At 32.3% G+C, this 20,343-nt stretch overlaps 2 protein-coding genes, 1 long non-coding RNA gene and 1 other non-coding gene across 4 annotated transcripts; all 4 read right to left on the reverse strand.

Moving 5' to 3' along the window:
• Positions 1 to 604: 604 nt before the first annotated feature.
• Positions 605 to 4,454, reverse strand: LOC110991715. The gene is made up of 4 exons (XR_006750300.1): positions 4,193 to 4,454; positions 2,640 to 2,792; positions 1,935 to 2,103; positions 605 to 1,322 (listed from the first exon to the last, which is right to left on the reverse strand). It is a non-coding gene; the product is annotated as an uncharacterized LOC110991715 (long non-coding RNA).
• Positions 4,455 to 5,596: 1,142 nt separating this feature from the next.
• On the reverse strand, positions 5,597 to 8,742 carry LOC110991704. The gene is made up of 4 exons (XM_022257169.2): positions 8,561 to 8,742; positions 7,904 to 8,077; positions 6,707 to 6,857; positions 5,597 to 6,004 (listed from the first exon to the last, which is right to left on the reverse strand). The coding sequence occupies exons 1-4, from the start codon at positions 8,645 to 8,647 to the stop codon at positions 5,868 to 5,870; spliced, it is 549 nt and encodes a 182-aa protein (XP_022112861.2). The 5' UTR covers positions 8,648 to 8,742; the 3' UTR covers positions 5,597 to 5,867.
• A 1,472-nt stretch (positions 8,743 to 10,214) lies between these two features.
• On the reverse strand, positions 10,215 to 14,688 carry LOC123689271. Its single transcript, XM_045628619.1, has 4 exons — positions 14,513 to 14,688; positions 13,211 to 13,381; positions 11,660 to 11,807; positions 10,215 to 11,225 (listed from the first exon to the last, which is right to left on the reverse strand). The coding sequence occupies exons 1-4, from the start codon at positions 14,597 to 14,599 to the stop codon at positions 11,062 to 11,064; spliced, it is 570 nt and encodes a 189-aa protein (XP_045484575.1). The 5' UTR covers positions 14,600 to 14,688; the 3' UTR covers positions 10,215 to 11,061.
• A 1,165-nt stretch (positions 14,689 to 15,853) lies between these two features.
• On the reverse strand, positions 15,854 to 19,820 carry LOC110991727. Its single transcript, XR_006750291.1, has 4 exons — positions 19,633 to 19,820; positions 17,969 to 18,124; positions 17,033 to 17,174; positions 15,854 to 16,447 (listed from the first exon to the last, which is right to left on the reverse strand). It is a non-coding gene; the product is annotated as an uncharacterized LOC110991727 (transcript).
• Positions 19,821 to 20,343: the final 523 nt, after the last annotated feature.

The raw sequence follows: 20,343 nt of genomic DNA on the forward strand, positions 1-20,343 counted from the left end.
TTATATACCCACTACAACACCATCTGCCGGCATAATTTGTGATTCTGAACCACGATGGGTGCCACCCAAACTCATACAAAAATTCATTTACTTCATCAGTCCAGCCGTTTAAGTGGAGTTCCGTGACATACACACGTACAGTAGAATTATACATGTAATGCAATGTATATTTCAATAAAGAAAAGAAAAGAGTTAATAAAACAAAGTATAAATATAATAAACAATAATAAAACAAAAATACGATTTTTTTATTTATATTCAAATAAATTATTAGGACTATAGATAATTAGTTATTTTTTATAGTAACTACGTCAATAAATTTCATAAATTAATATTAAAGATTCGTTTGCATGAAAAATACTTCATATTACGCGGTATATCTTCTATACAATACGGGGCCCTATACTCCGATTTTTCATTCCATAGAATTCTGAAATTTCATAAGTATTTTTACTAAAAAAAGTTTTCCGCCGAATATATTTTATATTTTCTGTTTTACCTATAACCAATCTTAATATTTACTTACTCAAGTGACCTAATACAAAAATAACAAATATTTCAATATCATGAACCAACTTGAATTACTTTATTTTATTATAAGGTAATGCCAGCTAGGCATTACCTTCTAATTCCAGGTTTAGTAAACCTGTTTAAAAAATTCAATGTTATCTTTGCTTGTTACGTTATTTACTGTTTGTGATGGATGGGACTTAATTATTATCACTCGCTGTTCAACGACTTTTCATGTGGAGCACCGCACTTAATCAAATACATTCCCTACCAAATAAAATGTAGAGTCAGATATTTAGATCGAATTAAAATTGAAAAATGTGCTCGGCCAAAAAGGTTTGTAATCTCTGACATGTCAAACAATGATAGGTGTCAGAATTCTACAAAATAAAAATCAGCGTATAGACAAATACACACAGTTACTTGACTAAATGGGGTTTTACTGGCATTTTAATAATTTTAAATCTTTAAGCCTTGTACAACGAAACAACACTGTTTTATCTAATATTAGACAAATGCATATTTTCTATTCATACAGATGCAGGTCTTAAGCATATATTTTTAATCACGGTCTAATATGATTCCTTCAGTATTTTAAGTTAGCTCCTATTATTTCTAGGTGAAATTTGAGTTAAACTATGTAAGTAGTATATAATTAATGTATATAAGGGGATTATATAAATTGAACTAAGATTAATATACGACATAAGGCTTTCGTGGTGAATACGTTGAACTGTTTGGGTCGGACACACACAGCTGCCGCATCTGGGCGAGATGTCTTCGCACCAGCGATGCCACGTAGAGTTGCAATACTGAAAAAAAAATTAATATACAGATTTTTATTATTTTTTTACAAACATTTATTACATATTAAAACCTTTTTTATAATGTGGCCTACTTGACGGCCTCTCCAGAAGATGCCTATTCCTTTAAGTTAACCGAAAAATCTCTGATGTGCACCGACACATACGACAAAGACTGCTTCGTCTCAGTTATTTGTATCTATCTGCTTTCTTGATGTTTGAAGTTATACTACTTTTGGCGAGTTAGGGAAAAATGATAAGAGTAAATTTTTCTTCTCACTTTTAACGTGAGTACACACATGTGTTTTTAAGCATGGCTAGTATTCTCTTGTGGACCCCCGACGAGTCATGATACGCCAGTTTCCTGATGAGTGATTTGAGGAGTTCATATGTTAAAAGAGCATTTGCTATTGCTGACCCCGTATAAAATGTGTATTAGATATTTAATTACATAGACGTTTATCATTATAATAAAAACTTTTTACTATTTTGTTTCTAGACAGTACTATTATAATGTAAGTTTAAGGCCGACACTTGCGAGCCTTCTGGCAATGTCATGGACAGTTAAATATCAGGAGAGCCTGCTGCTTGTTTGCTTACATAAAAAAACTTTTTTCTCACCGACTACTAGCAGTATAGCAGCCATTAACATGAATAGGGGATCATCTCCTCTTCCAGTTACAAAGAGCTCATAAGTCTGAAGTGGAACGTAGATGATAGCAATGAGTATCTGGATACCCATCATCAGGACATTGTAGATGTATGTAACACGAACAATTGGGACGTGTTTCTGAAAAAAAAAAATGAAATCCGTAAGATTTCTTCGACTGATGCGACTTGTTTAAAATTAAAAGGCTAGCAACGCACTTGCGAGCCTTCTGGCATGCGAATTTCCATGGGCGGTTTTATCACGTAACATCAGGTAAGCCCGTTTGACTCCTGTTATATAAAAAAAATAACGCAATTAACGCTTTTCAGCGGTCGTATTCAGCATAGATAGGTTAAGAAGGTTTTATTTTGGGTGTATATTTAAGTAGACACATACACACACAGAGAGAGAGAAATACACCAAATAATAATATTTATAAAAGAAAAATACTAAAAAAAACTCGAAAAAAAATTAGATAAAGGTAGGTTGATTAATATTTTAAATTAAAAAAATATTGCCCATGTCGATAGTTGCATTAGGTACTGATTACACGCGTTGATTTCCATACAAAAATGTTCTTCATCCAATGAGAATCGCACTTTAGGATTACATGCATGTTCATCAGTATGTGTCAACACTGGTTCAGAGAATAATTAAATAGAAAAAGCTCAGATTACCTTGTGGATTCCAGTAATAAGTACTATGCTGAAAATGAATTCCAGGACGGATATTAGTCCCAATACAATATATTTGAATATATTATCATCTGGGTTACCCAAAGACTCTAGTCTGTTACTCAGCATGAATAAGGAGATGATGGTACATATTGCCTGGAAAGAGTAATTTTAATCTTAACCACAATTCAAACACAGAATACTTATGATCGCCAACAAAAATGATGTTAAATTGATTCTCAGTTCAGTTCGTATGTCAATGGATTGGGCAAATATAACTGGCTAGAAACACTCCAGCACGGTTTTTAATCGCCAAGTTTCGACTCTTATAAATTGTTAGAATTGGAGCAATGACAATTTAAATATTAAAATAATTATAAAGAGATTAACAAATGATAAATACTAACAAATGTTAATTTTGAATGGTGAAAAATTAACATTTGTTTATTTATGTCACTAGCAAAGGGGTAAGTAGAGACCAGGGATCATCACTTGCTTATGTTCTGACATACATCTTTCGTAAACTAAAAAGACTACAAAAAAGACTAAAACTAAAAAGAGTAAAAAGTTACTTGCGCTCCACACTCCGCCAGCAAAAACTTACAGAGCTCTCGCTTATGTACATAGAATGTAGTTTTTTAGAACTATTGAATTTAAAAAAAAATGTATCCCGATAAAAAGCCTGGGGCAGTCAGAACTCTCGATCAGCCTATGGGATATGTGCGACGACGAAGGCCTAGGTTATTTATACCAAGGGCAAGAACCAGTCTGGTGCACAGATCCCCGTTATCCAAGACGTTGCGCCTACTACCTAAATGCTGTCTCCGACACTATCGACTCATTTGTATGTTCGCAGAGTGAACTCACAGTAGTGTATATTATGTGTTTAATATTATATATGCAATTTAATATATTTTATTAAATGATTCTCGACAATATCGTATTGGCATAGCCAGTAAGGATAATGTATTTTGTAATAAATAAATATAGAGAGATGTTCATTAGTTGTTCTCCTAATAATATTAAGAGGATAAATTTGTATATTTGTAACGAATAGAATTAAAAAGATTTCATTGTTGAAATTGCTTCATAATACACTAGTATCACAGACTATGTATTTCTAATGTATAAAAATTAATATTCAGCAGTGACAACAAAAAGCCTGTGTGTAGGCAGATATTAAACTCTAGTATGTAGTTTTCATTCTTGTTGTTTCTTAGAGTAAGATGCAGGAGTAGCACTAAGTATAAATACATAATTACAATTACAAAAATAGATAATTGTTTATTAAAACCTAAACTCTAAACCTTATTGCGATAATTATTCGTTAAGAGAGGCAAGCATTAGCTCTGGGGTTACCCGTGCTATTTAGTAGGCCATCTTAAATATTATACCCCACGGCCCAAAAGTCTCTAATGGAAGAAAACTCTTGTAAGTGAGCCGTTTATTATAAAACATTAGATTTTAATTTACACGAATCATTAGCGCTATGTATCGACCCTGAAGCTTTATTTCACTGGTAGGTTTTAATAAATATATGGCAGTAAGGTACTTACGATTTTTAAGTAGCATATTATTAATAATCCTGTGCGAATGGGTAAACAAAAACAACACTTAGAACTTATAATTTTCATGTTTATTCAATAAACTAGACACAACAATACTCACTTAAAAATGTTTTTAAATAAAGCATTTTTCGTTATCACATATGTTAAGGCAAAGCGTATTCTCTAGCTATTGTCCGAAATGTGTTGTAATAATAATATAAAAGAGTTATAGAAATTACACTATTTATGTAAAATCAATAAATTGTGAACAAACACATTTTTTTCACATTTCATTATTTCTTTATTAATATTATATTTTATTAATTAAGTTTTGCAAAAAATAATTTATAAGTTTTCTTCAAAAAAAAAAATGATAGTATGGTAGTGGTAAGTAAGCTGTTTTTTAAGTTAATTATAAAAATATTATTTGATTCTTTTGCAAATGTGTGTAAAGTAATATAAAAAAAAACTATTTCTTTATAAACAAATGATATAGATAGCATATTGATGTAGCGTATAAACACTACGTTTTTGCCTTTTTGTTTGACTGGAATCCAACTTACAATGCTGGCAATGCAATGAGTAAAAATATACTAATTGAATATTGTATTGTACTTTTAAAGATAGTCTGTATGTGTTTGAAATGAAATGAATACTCTAAATTTAGACAAATGATATACCGCAGCTAATGCAACCAGACCTTTTTTTAACAATAAATGATGTCCTACACAACTTATAATTAATTATTGTGACTGACACGGCGCCTTAACTAGCCACAAAACCCACCCATGACCTTCCAATTTCGTTATCAATATTCAATATACATGAACTATTGGTAGATATACTTTTCTGTAAATTTTAATTATGTTGAATTATTATTTATAAGAACTTAATATAAAAACCATATAGAAGACTCAAGTATTTTACAACACCCTAACCTCTAAAAATCGGAAAAAAATGGGCTAAGGTTATCATCAGATAAGCCTGATATCCGTTTGCCCCTGTTCTATAAAAAATATACCCGACAAGTTAATAATTGCTGAGATATAGTTTTGCTTTATGTTTGCTTCATCAATCATATCGTTTTATATGAATATGATATAAAGTCAAAGTCAAAAAATAATTTATTCATATAGGTAACATAATGTACACTTATGAACGTCAAAAAAGAAAAGAAATATAAAATGATTCTAATTTTACATTTACTGCCAGTTCTGAAATCAAGGGCGTAGAACTGGCAATAAACTCTCCGCCTCTCTTTTTAATCGCCAAGTTTTTCTTACACAATGTTTGTAAGGAGCTGCAACCATTACACCATGTTCCATATGACATCTTGAGTAATAAAGAATAATTAATTAAATTAAAAACACAGATTTGTCCTCTATCAGCAGGAGGCATGGTGAAATAGGAGCACGCACTTACATACTCGTGAGAACAACACGCAAATACGTAGTATGATAAATATCTAATCGTTAAATATTTGTAGATGCTGGTGTAGATTTTAGACCAGAAAATGATTAAATACCGTTCAAAGAACGTAAAAGAAGAAAGAAACTCCGATCTAAATAAGAAAATAAAATCGTCTGAAAGTAATTTTGAACGGCAGTTTTTTTTAATTGCATGTTCCCATTATGACGATATAGTAAACAAGATGGTTTTAAAAATACTGTTTTTTCCGAATATTTTAAAGAGGATTCTGTATATTTTCAGCGGGAGGTTCTATAACCACTTCAGTGACTTGGTTCACGAAGGTGAGTCCACTGTTCTGCTTTAACCTCTTGATCATGTTCCACACCAAACACAGCATATACAAATGGAGAACTGAAAATAAACATGAGTATTTAAATTACACCTACACCTACATCACAGCTTAACAGAACCTGTCTCCAAAGAGACAGTTCTTCGATAGAAGAGATTTATTTTACGCATTATGAACACATGAACTAATTTAAATGATTTATAAAAAAAAAAAAATTGCTTTTGTTGGATTGGCCATATGACAGACAGACATAACATTTATAACAAACAAAACATACACAAAACAACAATAATTAAAGATAAAAAAATTGATATCAAAAACAGAAAAAAATTATAATAATAAAGTTTATTTTCTCATTCGGCTCGTTTTAAATGTGCAATGCGTGTTTGCTGTGGCTGTATTTGGTCCTGGCTCAGCATTATCCTGAGGAGCAGAATGTTCCACATCGCTGGTCATTTTGCCAGAGACCACTCGTATAACGAAAGAAATCATCGTGAGGAAACCAACGCGCCTTTGACCAAAAACCTATAGTGTCTAAAGGATTAAAGATTGACCTAATAATGTATTTGGTTTCGAGAAACAGATCCAGAATTGAATATAAAAATTTATTGGGCGTTAAATTCTCCGCTTGCAGCAATTACTTTTGTACCATAATGAACATTTGCTAAATTGTGAGTCTTTTAACTTAAAAATAGATGAAGAAGCATCCATCGCGAGAGAAAGATTAAGATTAAAGTAGATATTTATCTGTTTTGGATACTCACTTATAGCAAATACGATAAATGTGATTTCTATAATCACATTATATAGGTCTCTGTTAAGTAAATCGTAGTTAATTATAAACATCGTGAGGAAGGTAGCCAGTGTAGTAGTCACGCCGTAGTAGAAATATATGGTTAGAAGACGAACCCGTTTCTGAAAAATGATTACAAAAACATGGAATGTGAAAGTGTTGCTAATAATATTAGCATTACATTATAAAGACACATGAAAAACATAATTATAATTTGAAAGTATGATAACAAAGAAAAATCCACGCCCCAACCTAAGAGAGCAAGAAAGGCCGGCAACGCACTTACGAGCCTTGTGGCAATGTGATTGTCCATGGTATCACTTAATAACATCAGATAAGGTAAGCCTCCTGCCTTTTTTTATTGTATTACATAATTTTGTTTATTGTTTCTTAACCATAAGATACAAAGCACGAACTCTATGCAATTACTATATTAAATTATAACAGTGTTGGCGTGAAGGAAGAGTGGGTCTAATGAGGTTCTAGGTCCTGAGAACCTGAGGTCGTAGGTTCAAACCCCAGCTCATATGTCCTCATTTAACTCCCGCTCAAACATCGCGAGGAAACTGCCTCACTTACTTACTTACCCTGAAATCAATGGCGTCTATTGGGCACAGATGGCTGTTTATCTTACCTACACCTTAGACTCAGAAAACAGATACAAAAATTGTAGTTTTGGAAGACCAAGGGTTGTCGGGCATTTTTAGGTGTATTTATATTGTTAAAATCTTACTTTATCATCTCGACTACCGGATTGATTGATTAGGACATTGACAGTTTGAATTTTACATTTTATCGTGATGTAATTACTATTCATTAGTAATCGTTCCGTTATTTTTGATGAAATATCCAAAAGTATATAAATAATACTAACTCGGCCTAACCTTATTTAGTATCCGCTAGGTGAAGGGTATCGGGTTCGATTCCCGGTCGGACGCAAGTTTATTTCTATAAAAAGCCTATTCTTACCGATTGTAATACACTGTCAACTGAGATAATATCATTTACATCATGCTTGTGTATGATGATTTATTTTATCAGTTTTTTTTTTAATTTTTAAGGGGTGTAAAACCTGCCTCAATATTACTTGGGGTGTTACATATAAGTCGAAAAGAACGATATCAAAAAAAGATGGAGCCGTGATTTGAAAAATACCAAAGTTGCTTACCGTGTGTGCCCCAACTAACATTATAATCGTGAAAACGAAATCTATGACGTATAATAGAATTGCCAGCCACGCCCGGGTGAAGAAACTGTTGCCATGATAGGCTACCAATGTCATTCCCGTGAGGTCATCGTACCCAAGGTATATCTCCAGCCACAGGCAGAATAGGGTGAAAAGCTAAAAAAAATGCTAATTTTAATAGAAATAAAGGAGTAATTTCATTTTTAGTATATATAAATATAATCTGAAATAGAAACATTTAGCATACATTTAAACCTAAGTATACAAAAGAATCAGTGCCACTACAGGCTTTTGAGGTCTGGGCCTCAGATTGCTCCTCTCCTCAGATCAGTTTCATGATCATCTGTCACTCTAATAGGCAGATAGGTCAGACTCCTATTAGACACACGCCGTCAACTTCTATAGCAGTTTCCTCACGATGTTTTCCTTCGTCGTTCCAGCGAATGCTTAATGCGTACATAGGTCATAGACAGAAAGTCAATTCTCACCGTCACAAGTCTCACCGTTTAAAACTTAAATTCTATCTAGAATTTAAGTGTAAATCTAAATATCACGATTATAAATTTTGTATTTACAAAGCCGCCAGTCTCCATAAATAAATCTTGCTCATATAAGCTAGTTAAGTCACTAACAACTTACCAAGCAAATGTATCCATACACCAAAACACCTCTTCGTAACGGAAAACAAAAACAGCAACGCCGAAATTCCGGTAATTCTATTCTCATGGTGATACAAAATATATTTGATCACTTGAAATAATCGCACGAATACAAACAAGTTCAGAAGTTATCTGAATGTGTCTGACATCGCTCACTGCAATCATCTTATTTACCATTTAAGACTCGGAAATTCTATTGTCAGCTTGTCGAGAATTTTGTTAGTCATGTCTCGGAGAGAGTTAAATACCACAAAAGCTTATACAGAATATGTGTGTATAAAAAAGACAATGAAATAAAGAAAGGAATATATGTATAATTAAGACGCAATTATTATTAAATAGTAAAATATAATACGACGAATTACACACAAAACAATATCCAATAATGTAAATTATTCTGATCTCAAACACACAAAAAAAATTCGTCAAAGCTTTTTAGCCTTTTGGGGGTTTAATTACGAATTCATGCACATAATATTTATATGTGTAACCGGCTGTTTTTTGTTGTATGGATAAATAACCAAGATACCCTCTGCAGCGCCATGTGCCAGGCTGCCGTCTACAATAAAAATTTAAACAAATTGGTACAGCCGTTTAAAAGGAGTTCAGTGACATATACGTGTACGGTAAAATCGCAATATAAATATATATCAATATATATATGTATAGATTTATGTATATATAGGATACCGTATAGGAATGCTACTAGGATATTGGACCATCGAACCACTACGATAATAAATGGGGACGTAAGTGACTTTTTTCTTGACGGTCTCAAAAACGAAAGTAGAAGAAAGGGACACTGACGATACACCAGCTGTACCTACTCCGTACTGTAAATTAAGTTCCCACATTTTTCTGAATTATATATTTATTACGTATACCATAAAAATAGTTCTTAGATTACCTTGATGGTTTTTAAATAGGTTCAATTTATTACTGTTTCCTGTTGGAGCCACATTAGCTATGACTATGATTATTCTATTCTTGTAGTGTGTTACACTCAGATTATAATTTTCAAGTTTGAGGTCGTATCTACGGTTATACTTTTACCTTGCGCAAAAGATGTTGAATTGATTCTAACTTTACTTTTACTACCAGTTTGCAAGTCAAAGGCGAGTCAAGTTTTGAATCATACAAATTATTTTAACAGGCCAAAACGATCCAAAGGGTCATCATATAAATAATCATTGAGTTAAAAAACCACCTGCCGTACAGTGAGACAGAGGGAACCGGCGATTCAGACCCAAAAATATAATTAACTATAATTGTTTATTCATTGTAGGTGACATACGAAGTATACATGCTCATGTTTTACACGTTTTAGAGTTTTAGACCATCTTGTTACCATGTTTTATCAATAATATAAAAAAATACGTCTTTACTCTAAACATAGCATTCAAGTAACTAGTAAACTTTTATTACATCGTCTCAAACTTTTTGGTCTGTGTAGCGCATGTCGCGTGACTGTCGGGCGCGGAGTAGGGATAAAGTGAAAGGCGCTCGTCATAGCAGCCAAGCCAAAGCGATTTTATACCCTTACTGGAATATTATTCCAAATTTTTTTAGTTAAATGTCTGTGATGTGAAAAAAAGTTTCAATTTTACCGTGACAGTTTAGTAAATGAAACAATATATATAAAAATAATATTTATTAGAAAAACAATCACAGCTCAGCGAGTGTTTGGTAACTTTAAACATTAAGCATTACAAATATTACTCCTAGACTATGTACAATTAAGTTTAGCACAGCCAATGGGCCTTTATAAATATTAAAATATATCTATCGATTAACACAGAACTAAGTTCTATAATTATTATAAGAATCATAACGTAAAACTATTCTATCTCTTTCTTGTCGTGTAGTATTTACACTTTGATGAACGTATAGACTAGTGCAAAAAGTAAAACAAAAGACGAAACATTACCTCGATTCGTTTGTTCGTTCGTGAACATGCACGTCTAATCTAATGATAAACCCTTTTTAAATTCTTACCTCCTAGTACTTTGATAATAACTGTATTTTAATATTAAGTTAATTAATTTATTATGTGTAAAATAATAAAGTTTGTTGTTTTATAAGTAGATTAAAAATGGTGATTTTTTAATATTACTAAATTTATTCTATACTTTTGTTTTCATTGATAATATAAATTTATTAGGAATTTAATTGTCCTCCTATTTGTAATACGATTTGTATTGTTTTAGTCCAAGAGTTTATTTACAAGGGTTTAGCCGACGTCATGTCTAGAGAATATTTGGATATTGCTCTGACTTACAAAAACTATTTCTACTTTATCTTAATGGTTACAATAAATTATACTTTCATTAACATACTATAAAAATGAACTAGCTGTATTATACATATATTAACACAACGATTATAATTAAGAGAGAAAATATGCAAAAATAAATACTCCATCTTTTTTAAATTTAGCCCATATTTATAGAATGTGAAGTTTTATAAAACATATTCTTAAATTTATTCAGTCTCGTGTGATAGCACAGTGCTTGGGTATACGCCGTTGGTATCTACTTTAATTTCGCCATTGACGATTTGATGAAGCTGGTTTTCGTATGACTGACCAGATGTCTCCAATTTCTTGAGGAGGCTTCTCACCATGAATATCAAGTAAAGATGAAGACCTGAAAAATATTATTTGATTATGTGCTCTCATGCACCAAAGGACACTGCACATGCACTGTACCAAGTTTGAAATTTAAAGAATCATGGGTTGAGAGTTATTTTTTTGCTAAAAAAGCCCTTGCAAAAGTCCAAAATGTATAGGAAGGTTATAAACTGGTGTTATTATGTGTGATCGCATTTCATTTATTGTTTATGGTGTAACTGGTCTATGAAGAACTAGACTATGAGTAGAAACAAAATGATATTTGACATTTGTCATTAGGATTATCTATAGATCTATGCTTGTTTTCGCGGGAAAATTTTAATTTTCATTCATCTTTTAGACAGTTGAAGGTAAGCAGTACTGTCAAAAATATGATGGAAATCAAAACTGCAGTGTTATTACAGAATTTAAGTAAAAGCTTTTACAATAAATATGCATAAAATTACTTACAAATTCCAAGAAGGAATAATCCACACGTTTCCACTATGAAGCTGACCGGATAATAGGATGAAAAGACACCATTTATTTGTAATATAAGTGTAGTAAGTAGTGTTGTCATCGCGTAGTAGTAGAACACTTTTAGTGGCCTGGGATTTTTCTGAAATAACGAAATCAAAAAATAAATTTTGATTTTAAATTTTAGGTTCAGTAGTTTTATAAATATTCCGCATTATATGAAGACGCGTTGTAGGGGCTAAACCATTCTTTTAAGTATTCAAAAACTAGAAACACAAATTTAAAAAAGTTATTTAGTTGAATTTTAAGTATATCAATTGAAACAGGTGCTGACGCTAAACTAATTTTGTATTTGACTATTTACCACAAATTTGACAGTATTTATAAGTAAATATGAATGAACGATGTAAATTATTATTTTTATTAAAATCATATTTCGGGCTGACAATGACAATGGTTTAAAAAAATGAACAGGAAACTTACACGGATCCGAGTGGGCGGCACCGCTACAATGGGCCCGCTCCACTCGGATCCGAGAAAAGACACAGTTTTTTCCACACACCACTATGCTGCTGCCTACTGAAGTATTTCCAAACCAATTCGATTTAGGGTAAATCAAAAAAAGAGCGTACTTATTCTTAAAAGACCGGCAAAGCACATGCGAGCCTTCTAGCAATATGTCCATGGGCAGCGGTATCACTTAACATCAGGTGAGCCTTGTTTGCCTTCTATTACAATAAAAAATATATAACCTCATTGCAAATATTTCTTATTTCTTAAAAATAAATTCGTCATATCGTGTCTCTTTTCCTCGCAAGGTATTCCCAATTTAACAGAAAGTGATAAAAGAATCACTTACAAAGAATCAATTACACTGTCTTTACACAGGACCTTGAAGAAATATCGTTTTAAATATTCCTGGTTACATTACGAAGCCTTTTCGGGAAATATCCAAGTCCTCGTGTTGTCAATTGGTTAATTGAAAAAGTGGATAATTTACAGGATTATGGCAAACGATATACCTAAATAAAATCGCTATAGTGGTGTTATAAATTCATTTGTTTCTGAGTTATGATTTCTTTTTGCCATTAACATTAGCTCTAACGGTGAAGGAAAACTTCCCTTGCACCCAAAAATTCAACGGCGTGTCAGGCGCAGAAGGATTCATCATTGTCTATTATATTTACTTATGAAATAGATACAAAAATCTGAGCCCAGACCAAAAAGGTTTTAGCGCCTTATTTACTTTTTTTATTTCAAAAGGCACACATACAAACACAAGATACATGAATGTGCATCAATAACAAGCGTGCATAACATTTATAGGGAAACATTACAATGAAAAAGAGAACATAACATTAAACGTAAAAACATCAAACTAGATTATTTTTTTTTAATTTGAGTATTAATTTCAGTTTTGTAATATCGTAATGAAATTTCACATTTAAATGAAAAACGTCCGAAAATGAAAGTACATTTTCTAATTTTGTTCGTGCCAACGCTCGCATACCTTTCAGAGATTCATGTAATAGTAATAATTCTTACCGTATGCCCACCATAGACAAGTCCCAATGCAAAAAGAAAGTCGAAAATGTAGATAACAAGACAGATCTCATCATCAAGCTGCATCAAAGACCCGTGATACATCAACATAGTTTCATTGAATCCATTGTGTATCGTATAACTGTACACTCCAGTCATAAACGCCGAAAATATCTGAAAATAAATTCTTAAGGTAATTAAAACGTCCAAAGCACTGCTGAGATAGAGATCTTATTCCAAATATTGAAAATAAGTGTGCCAATAACCAATTGACGGTTTGTAATAGCCATCTGTCGATACAAGCTATCCATGGTAGGTCGGATCGGTGTGGATAGACCTTTGTATGAAATGGACAGTCAAACTGTGCCAATATCCTATCTTAAGATTTTAACTTACACCAGGTTTTAAAATAATTAAAAAGCTGTTTGATATGTTTTAAATATAGACATGTATATTCTACGGTTTTATTAACTTTATATGGTTTATATTGATTATCAAATATGAGTGTAAAGAACGAAGAGATTGCATTCAATCCGTTGCCAAAAAATGGATTGTCTTCGTAGGGTTTGATTATTGGTATGCAGATAGGAGATCGATCGACTGTCGCGGTTTGATTCTACATACTCAGATTGAAAACAATCTGAGTTTGTGGATTAATTATTGGATTCGGGTGATAGTCGCCATTTTAGTCCATCTGAGCATCTTAGCTATATTAACGTTAAACGATATTTTAATTAACGGTTGCCCACTTAATTCGTTGTCGATTAACCGTTAAATAATCAATTATATTCTATTGATATTGAATTCAGTTTAGAATAATATTTTCGTATAAGCAGACAATAACATTAATCCAAACTAGAGGTTATCGGGGTGAAAAGTCATACGCGGAAATATTGTTTGTATTAATAAACAGTGGTGACTTCAAATGGGTATGCAAGATTAGATTAATACAAGCTGCAGCTGATTTTTGCGTGTTATTATCAAACTAAAAAAATACATATTTATCGAAACTAAACAGTATTTAAAATGACCATTTTAATTTTAGAATGACTAATTAATTTATAAGAAAGTATATGATGGTTTTTTGAGACTGTGTGTTAACTATATAAAGGAAAGAAGAATAGGATGATATAATATATCGGAACTTTGCCTAAAGGGACTCCTTTTAATAATATTTTTAAATTATTAAATTTTAAGGTTAGTTATTAGGTATATTTTTATGTATTATGTTAAAACTGGTATGTAAAATATAATAAAAAACATATATATATTATATAATATGTATATATGCGTATATGTACTTACAACATTAATATATCCAAACGCCAAAATACCTTGCCTCAAAGGCAAGCAAAAGCAGCATCGACCAAAATCCGGAATTTCACAGAACATTTTATTTCCCTTTTTAATATTTTTTCCCTTTATATTATAATAAACCGCGCGTGCGCACTCCCGATTGTAAACTGCCACAAAGAGCCACTTATCTAATAAAGACCGCCGTAGTTAAATTTATCTACCGCGTCTCAGTACCGCCCAATTCCTATAACATCTTGTTCACTATACTGCCACTTCTCTTCTCGCCTCTCTTTTATTTAAATAAATTACTCTCTTGCATATTTAAAATTTGGCACCAATAATTCAATTGTTTAATGCGGTTTTCGTTTAGTGTAACGATGGAGGTCCTGATCGAACTGCAATCCTAAATTCTGATTTTCTAAATTAGGATTGCTTCATATGACAATAAAACTAGACTAATTCAACTGGTTGCTAAACTGGTCCTATTGGTTTTTACTTTCTTTACTTTTTTACGGTTGTTTGTTTCTCTAGGGTATATTCAAATAAAATTATTATCAAATCAATGTATACATAATATTGCAATAATATTATTTTAAAAGAAATATTGTGGAATTTCATGCCCATTCTTCTCCATATGAAGCAACCTAAAAACAAGTTTTTTTAATATCTTAACTTGTAATGTAACTTTAAATAGTGCCTTTTTAATATGCCTAATACAAATGATTTGACTTTGACTTTCAAATAGCCTATTTCGATTTTCACGTACTCAAAATATTTAAAGTAAAAAATTATTAAGATCGGCTAATGTTTTTCTGTATTTTATCTTCAGTTAAAAACGTAAAATCCAATTGCGTTTCAACTTTAGTTCCTGGAATTTCTGGATGCTTTGTTTTTGTTTTCATCATGTTCTTATCAATTCGACGTAGTTTGACTCGTCCAATGGATATAAGAGATAAACAAACGTAAAATATATTATGTACGCGTCGATAATGAAACTATGTATTTTAATATATTCTTAAGAGTTAAAAAAATTTAGTATCTGTAGTGAAATCACAAACAACATACATATATAATATTTTAATATAATATTACTGTTTAAAGTTATGTTGTCTTTTTCGGTGTATGTATTGTTTGGTATGATATCTACAGGTAAATAGTTATCACATAGGAGTTATTGGTAGTTTATTTTGTTGAATAAACGATTATCTCGATTTTGTGTCAATATTCGTTGCCCGAACTATACTCAAGTCAAAGAGATCAAACGAACCTTGATTTCGACGTTGATAATACATATGATGCAAAAAAATTATAGTTATGATTTAAAAACTTAGGGGTTAAATAATAACAGTATTTATAAAAAAAATATATTTATTTTTATTTATTAATATAAAATATACAACTATGATACTGTGTGGTTTTAATAACCAAGAAATTCCATAAATTCTGTAAAACATAATTAAAACTACACTAAATAAAATAGTTTTGCATATTTTGAATCTCATTGGTTTCCTTTTATTCTTCCCATATATCTTTAGTATTTCTTATTTTATTAGGTTAAGATTACATTTTTAGATTAATTTAATAATTAGTTTTTTTAATTTAACATGTAATGAAATTCTATATTAATTTTTAATTTTCTTTATTTAGTACAAAGAATAGACAACGCTCACGCGTGTCAAATTCAAATATTTATTTCGACTTTGGGGGTTGCAACATGCGATTTGATTTAAGTTTTTAGTTTCTGTAGAGTTGTAATTATATATGTACTTATAATCTAGCCGTTGCTTCATTAAATGTGTACAGTTGTTTCAGTGGTACAATTTTTATTTTCAATATGCTTCGCACCTAATTCACCCAACTGATTCTCATATCCTGTTTCAGATGTTCTCTTGTTTATTTTGTTTATTAAGCTGTTAATTTGCAGTAGTATGTACACATGAATAACTGAAAATAAATCAGATAAATCAAAATAACGCTGATATGTTCCGTTGGGAAATGGGCCGTTCAATTATCCCCCCACCCTACTCCTCTTGTCAGCAAAAGTAAGCAAAGCTCTAGAAAATAAAAGTGTCTAGGCGTATTAATTTTTTTTATTTAATTTATTTTTATTAAATTGTATTACGTAAGCACTATAGGAGATAGTGCTTACGTAATACTTGATCGGCCCAAAAAACTAAATCATCCGAATGCAATCGTCGTATTGTTGACAGTAATATTTGATAGATTAATGAATGCGGAGAAGATATTGGTGACCTCGACTATATTTTCTTTTCTTGTTCCGAATATGACAGCACCTCCTTCTGAATTCCTTACAATTACTACATGTTCCGTTTCCGACTAAAATTTCCTGCTTTATCATTTATTATATTATAATGTTATTTAATATTTATGTAAATATTATGTTTTTAACTAGCTTATCCCTTTGTTTCTCTTTGGTATGTTTCTTTATTTCTTCTCACTAGTTAGACTTTTTACTTGACACTGGCATAAAGTTATAACTATTGCCTTAAAATTAAAAAAAAAACTTACTTGTACTGATGATAAACAACCCTGTCTCCATTACAGAATTGAAGTACAATGTTGTACTTAAGGCATATATTTGGATAACGAATATTGCTAGTAATGTTAAAGATGTGTAGTAGAAGAAAACTTTGAGGCACACTGTCAAATTCTGAAAAAATCTCCGTATAAGTGGATTTTAGACGCTACATGTATCCAAAGAAATCTGAAGAATTAAAATGTCTCTGAAATCGACGTTTTCGATGGTGTCTTGTTTTTTTATGAGACGGGCAAGCCACAAAATGGGCAGGAGGCTTACCTTGCTGTTAAGTGATACCGCCGCCCATGGACATTCTCAATGCCAGAAGGGACGCAAGTGCGTTGCCGGCCTTTTAAGAATTGGTACGCTCTTTTCTCGAAGGACCCTAAGACGAATTGATTCGGAAATACTTCAGTGTGTGTAGAATTGAATATATCTGCATATACCTTTAATTGAATTTAATTCTATATATAAATCCGGAATGTACTATATTTGAATTAAATCATCAAACAATTATATATGTATGTTGTGCGAGCAATGATGGCTCGGTGATAAGTTCGACCCCATCCACAAATGGACTTTCTTTCTATGTAAGGATTTAACATTCGCACGAACGTTGAAGGAAAACATCGTGAGGAAACCGGCTTGCCTCAGACCCAAAAAGTTGACAGCGTGTGACTAGCAGAGGAGGCTGATCGTCTACGTGCCTATAGATTGACAAACGATCATGAAACAGATACATAAATCTGTGGCCCAGACATAAAAAGCTACAAAAATTAATTTTTCATATATCACTTTTCAAAATCATAGTTTTTATGTGAAATTAATAAATGACACGACAGAGTTCTAAAAATATACAATTTAAATATATATAATAAAAAAGTTATATTAAATAATTATAGTATAAAAGACGATATTTGCATTACCTTATGGCCGCCAACAACCAACACCACGCTTAACACTATATCCATAATTCTGGCAATATAAGCTGCAGGTTCGCCCCAGTCTTGCGTCGTCCCGTGTATGAGAAGAATGGTGTGGTCAGTATAAATCATGAACCCTGTCATTAAAGTCGACCATAGCTGAAACAGTCGTGAACTTTAAAACGAATCCAAACAAAGCTGCTATATATAGACCGATAACACTAAAGCTATCCTGGAGTGGTTGCCTGGAAGAGATCGCTTCGAAAGCGATTAGGCCGCAAGTAAGTTTTATTTAATTATGTCAATGTATTATATTTCTGTATATGCAAGATACCGATCCCGACGTTATGATATGCACCTTTAATCTTAATTAATTAATGAAGTTATGATATGAAAATTGGGGTGGACTGCGGTGCGTAATGGAGAGCTGGAGAGTAATAACAATTAGTTATGTAAAACATTACATTAATTTTTCGAAAATGGATTACTTGGCTTACGATAAAATATATCGTGTAAATTTCAAAATCATGTTCTATATAAATATTCGTGATAAAATGAATTCAATGTGCCAAACATTCTTAATGTTTGGTTTTTTTTCTATCGAGCAAATTTATTTAAATCATGTAGGTACCTAAGTTTTTGCCGCGCACCACCACTCTGTGGAACCAGCTGCCAACTGAAGTATTTCCGAACCAATTCGATTTAGGGTCCTTCAAGAAAAGAGCGTACCAATTCTTAAAAGGCCGGCAACGCACTCGCGAGCCCTCTGGCATTGAGGGTGTCCATGGGTGGCGGTATCACTTAACATCAGGTGAGCCTCCTGCCCGTTTTCCCCCTGTTCTATAAAAAAAAAAAAAAAACCTATCGATCGTTCAAAAAGGATACCTAAAATACTCAACTCCACCATATATTTTTTTCATTTCCTACTTTAAGAAATGATGTCAAAAAATGGTAAGGAACAATCTACTTTTTTGGAGTTTGGCGATAGTATAGGTCCTTATGATCACTTACTTGTTATCGCACAATTACAGAGTAAGGGCGCTGGTACATAAGGTGGGATTCAGAAACGAGACTAAGCACACACACCCCTATGTTAAAAAAAATAAATCAGTGGCGCTACAACCTCTTAAGGTCTCGGCCTCAGATTTCTGAATCTGTTTCATCATCATTTTTAAATCTAATAGGCAAGTGATCAGCCTCCAGTGCCTGACACACGCCGTCGACTTTTTGGGTCTAAGACATGTCGGTTTCCTCACGATGTTTTCCTTCACCGTTCGAGCACATGTTTAATGCGCACGTAGAAAGACTCCATTCACAAAAAACTCCATTGGTGCACTGCCGGGGATGGAACCTACGACCTCGACATGAGAGTCGCCAACACTGCTCCCGTATGTTATACGCTTACTCATACATTTTCGCCGTACGCCGTACGTACGTGTCACTTGCATTAAGTCTTGGTAATGTTAACCTGAGACAAACCTCCTTTTCTGTGACACGATCAGCAATAATTATATTGAGAATCGTGCATTATATATGGTAGATCATTTCTTATAATCACTGTTTTTTAATTATGAGAGAGCGAAATACCTTTTAAGGCGAAACGAAGGGTACAATTATTTAACTAACAGGCTTAAGATACAAATAATAAGTTTAAAAATATTACTTACAATATTAAAGTATCCAAACGCGATGATACCTCTTCGAAGAGGCAGGCAAAAGCAGCATCTTTGACATATCGGTGTTTCAATAATCATCTTTGTGGTTGGTTTTATTTAATAAATGTACAATCCCGACCAATGTTGTTGAATGAATCCATTGTGGGCAGTATCAATTATTCGCCCACGCTTCAGATAGCGATATATTAACAATTATTTATATTTGACCATGGCTTAATCACTTGTGAATGAAGGACGGTGTTTCCTCCAACCAAAAGGATTTTCGACAAGTATAACATGGCAAAATCGAGTTGACACGATGTTTGCTCTTAGAGTATCCCGTTGTAGAACAATTATTTGCCGAGCTTCATTATCGTTCAGCTATCGATTACGTGGAGAAACGATTATGGACTTACTCGAGATTAAAATCATGGAATAAATTATTCCTGGTGTAGTTACTCGTGTATAAATTGAAGTTTGGTTGAATCGGCCCTTAGTAATAATTAGAAATTAATATAATAAAAATTAAAAGAAATTTAAGAAGTTTGGTCTCTCTGCACCTTTAAAGCTGGCAAAATTTTGTCGTTGCATTGCCACACTTATTTGTCAAGCGATACCTTGCCCGCTCTACGCCCTTGACTTGTGAACTAGTAGTAAATGTAAAGTTACAATAAATTTAATTTTTTTGACGTTCATAAGTGTACTTATTTACATAGATGAATA

This window comes from Pieris rapae, chromosome 6 (genome assembly GCF_905147795.1).
Source record: "Pieris rapae chromosome 6, ilPieRapa1.1, whole genome shotgun sequence".
Classification (NCBI taxonomy): Eukaryota; Metazoa; Arthropoda; class Insecta; order Lepidoptera; family Pieridae; genus Pieris; species Pieris rapae.

Coding starts and splice junctions, on each gene's coding strand:
- LOC123689271 (XM_045628619.1), bottom strand. CDS start 14,599: ATGTTCTGTGAAATTCCGGATTTTGGTCGATGCTGCTTTTGCTTGCCT. Junction 13,382..14,512: donor CGTTTGGATATATTAATGTT/GTAAGTACATAT, acceptor ATTTATTTTCAG/ATATTTTCGGCGTTTATGAC. Junction 11,808..13,210: donor TTGTCTATGGTGGGCATACG/GTAAGAATTATT, acceptor TCGTTATTTCAG/AAAAATCCCAGGCCACTAAA.
- LOC110991704 (XM_022257169.2), bottom strand. CDS start 8,647: ATGAGAATAGAATTACCGGAATTTCGGCGTTGCTGTTTTTGTTTTCCG. Junction 6,858..7,903: donor TGTTAGTTGGGGCACACACG/GTAAGCAACTTT, acceptor ATCATTTTTCAG/AAACGGGTTCGTCTTCTAAC. Junction 6,005..6,706: donor ATTTATCGTATTTGCTATAA/GTGAGTATCCAA, acceptor GTTTATTTTCAG/TTCTCCATTTGTATATGCTG.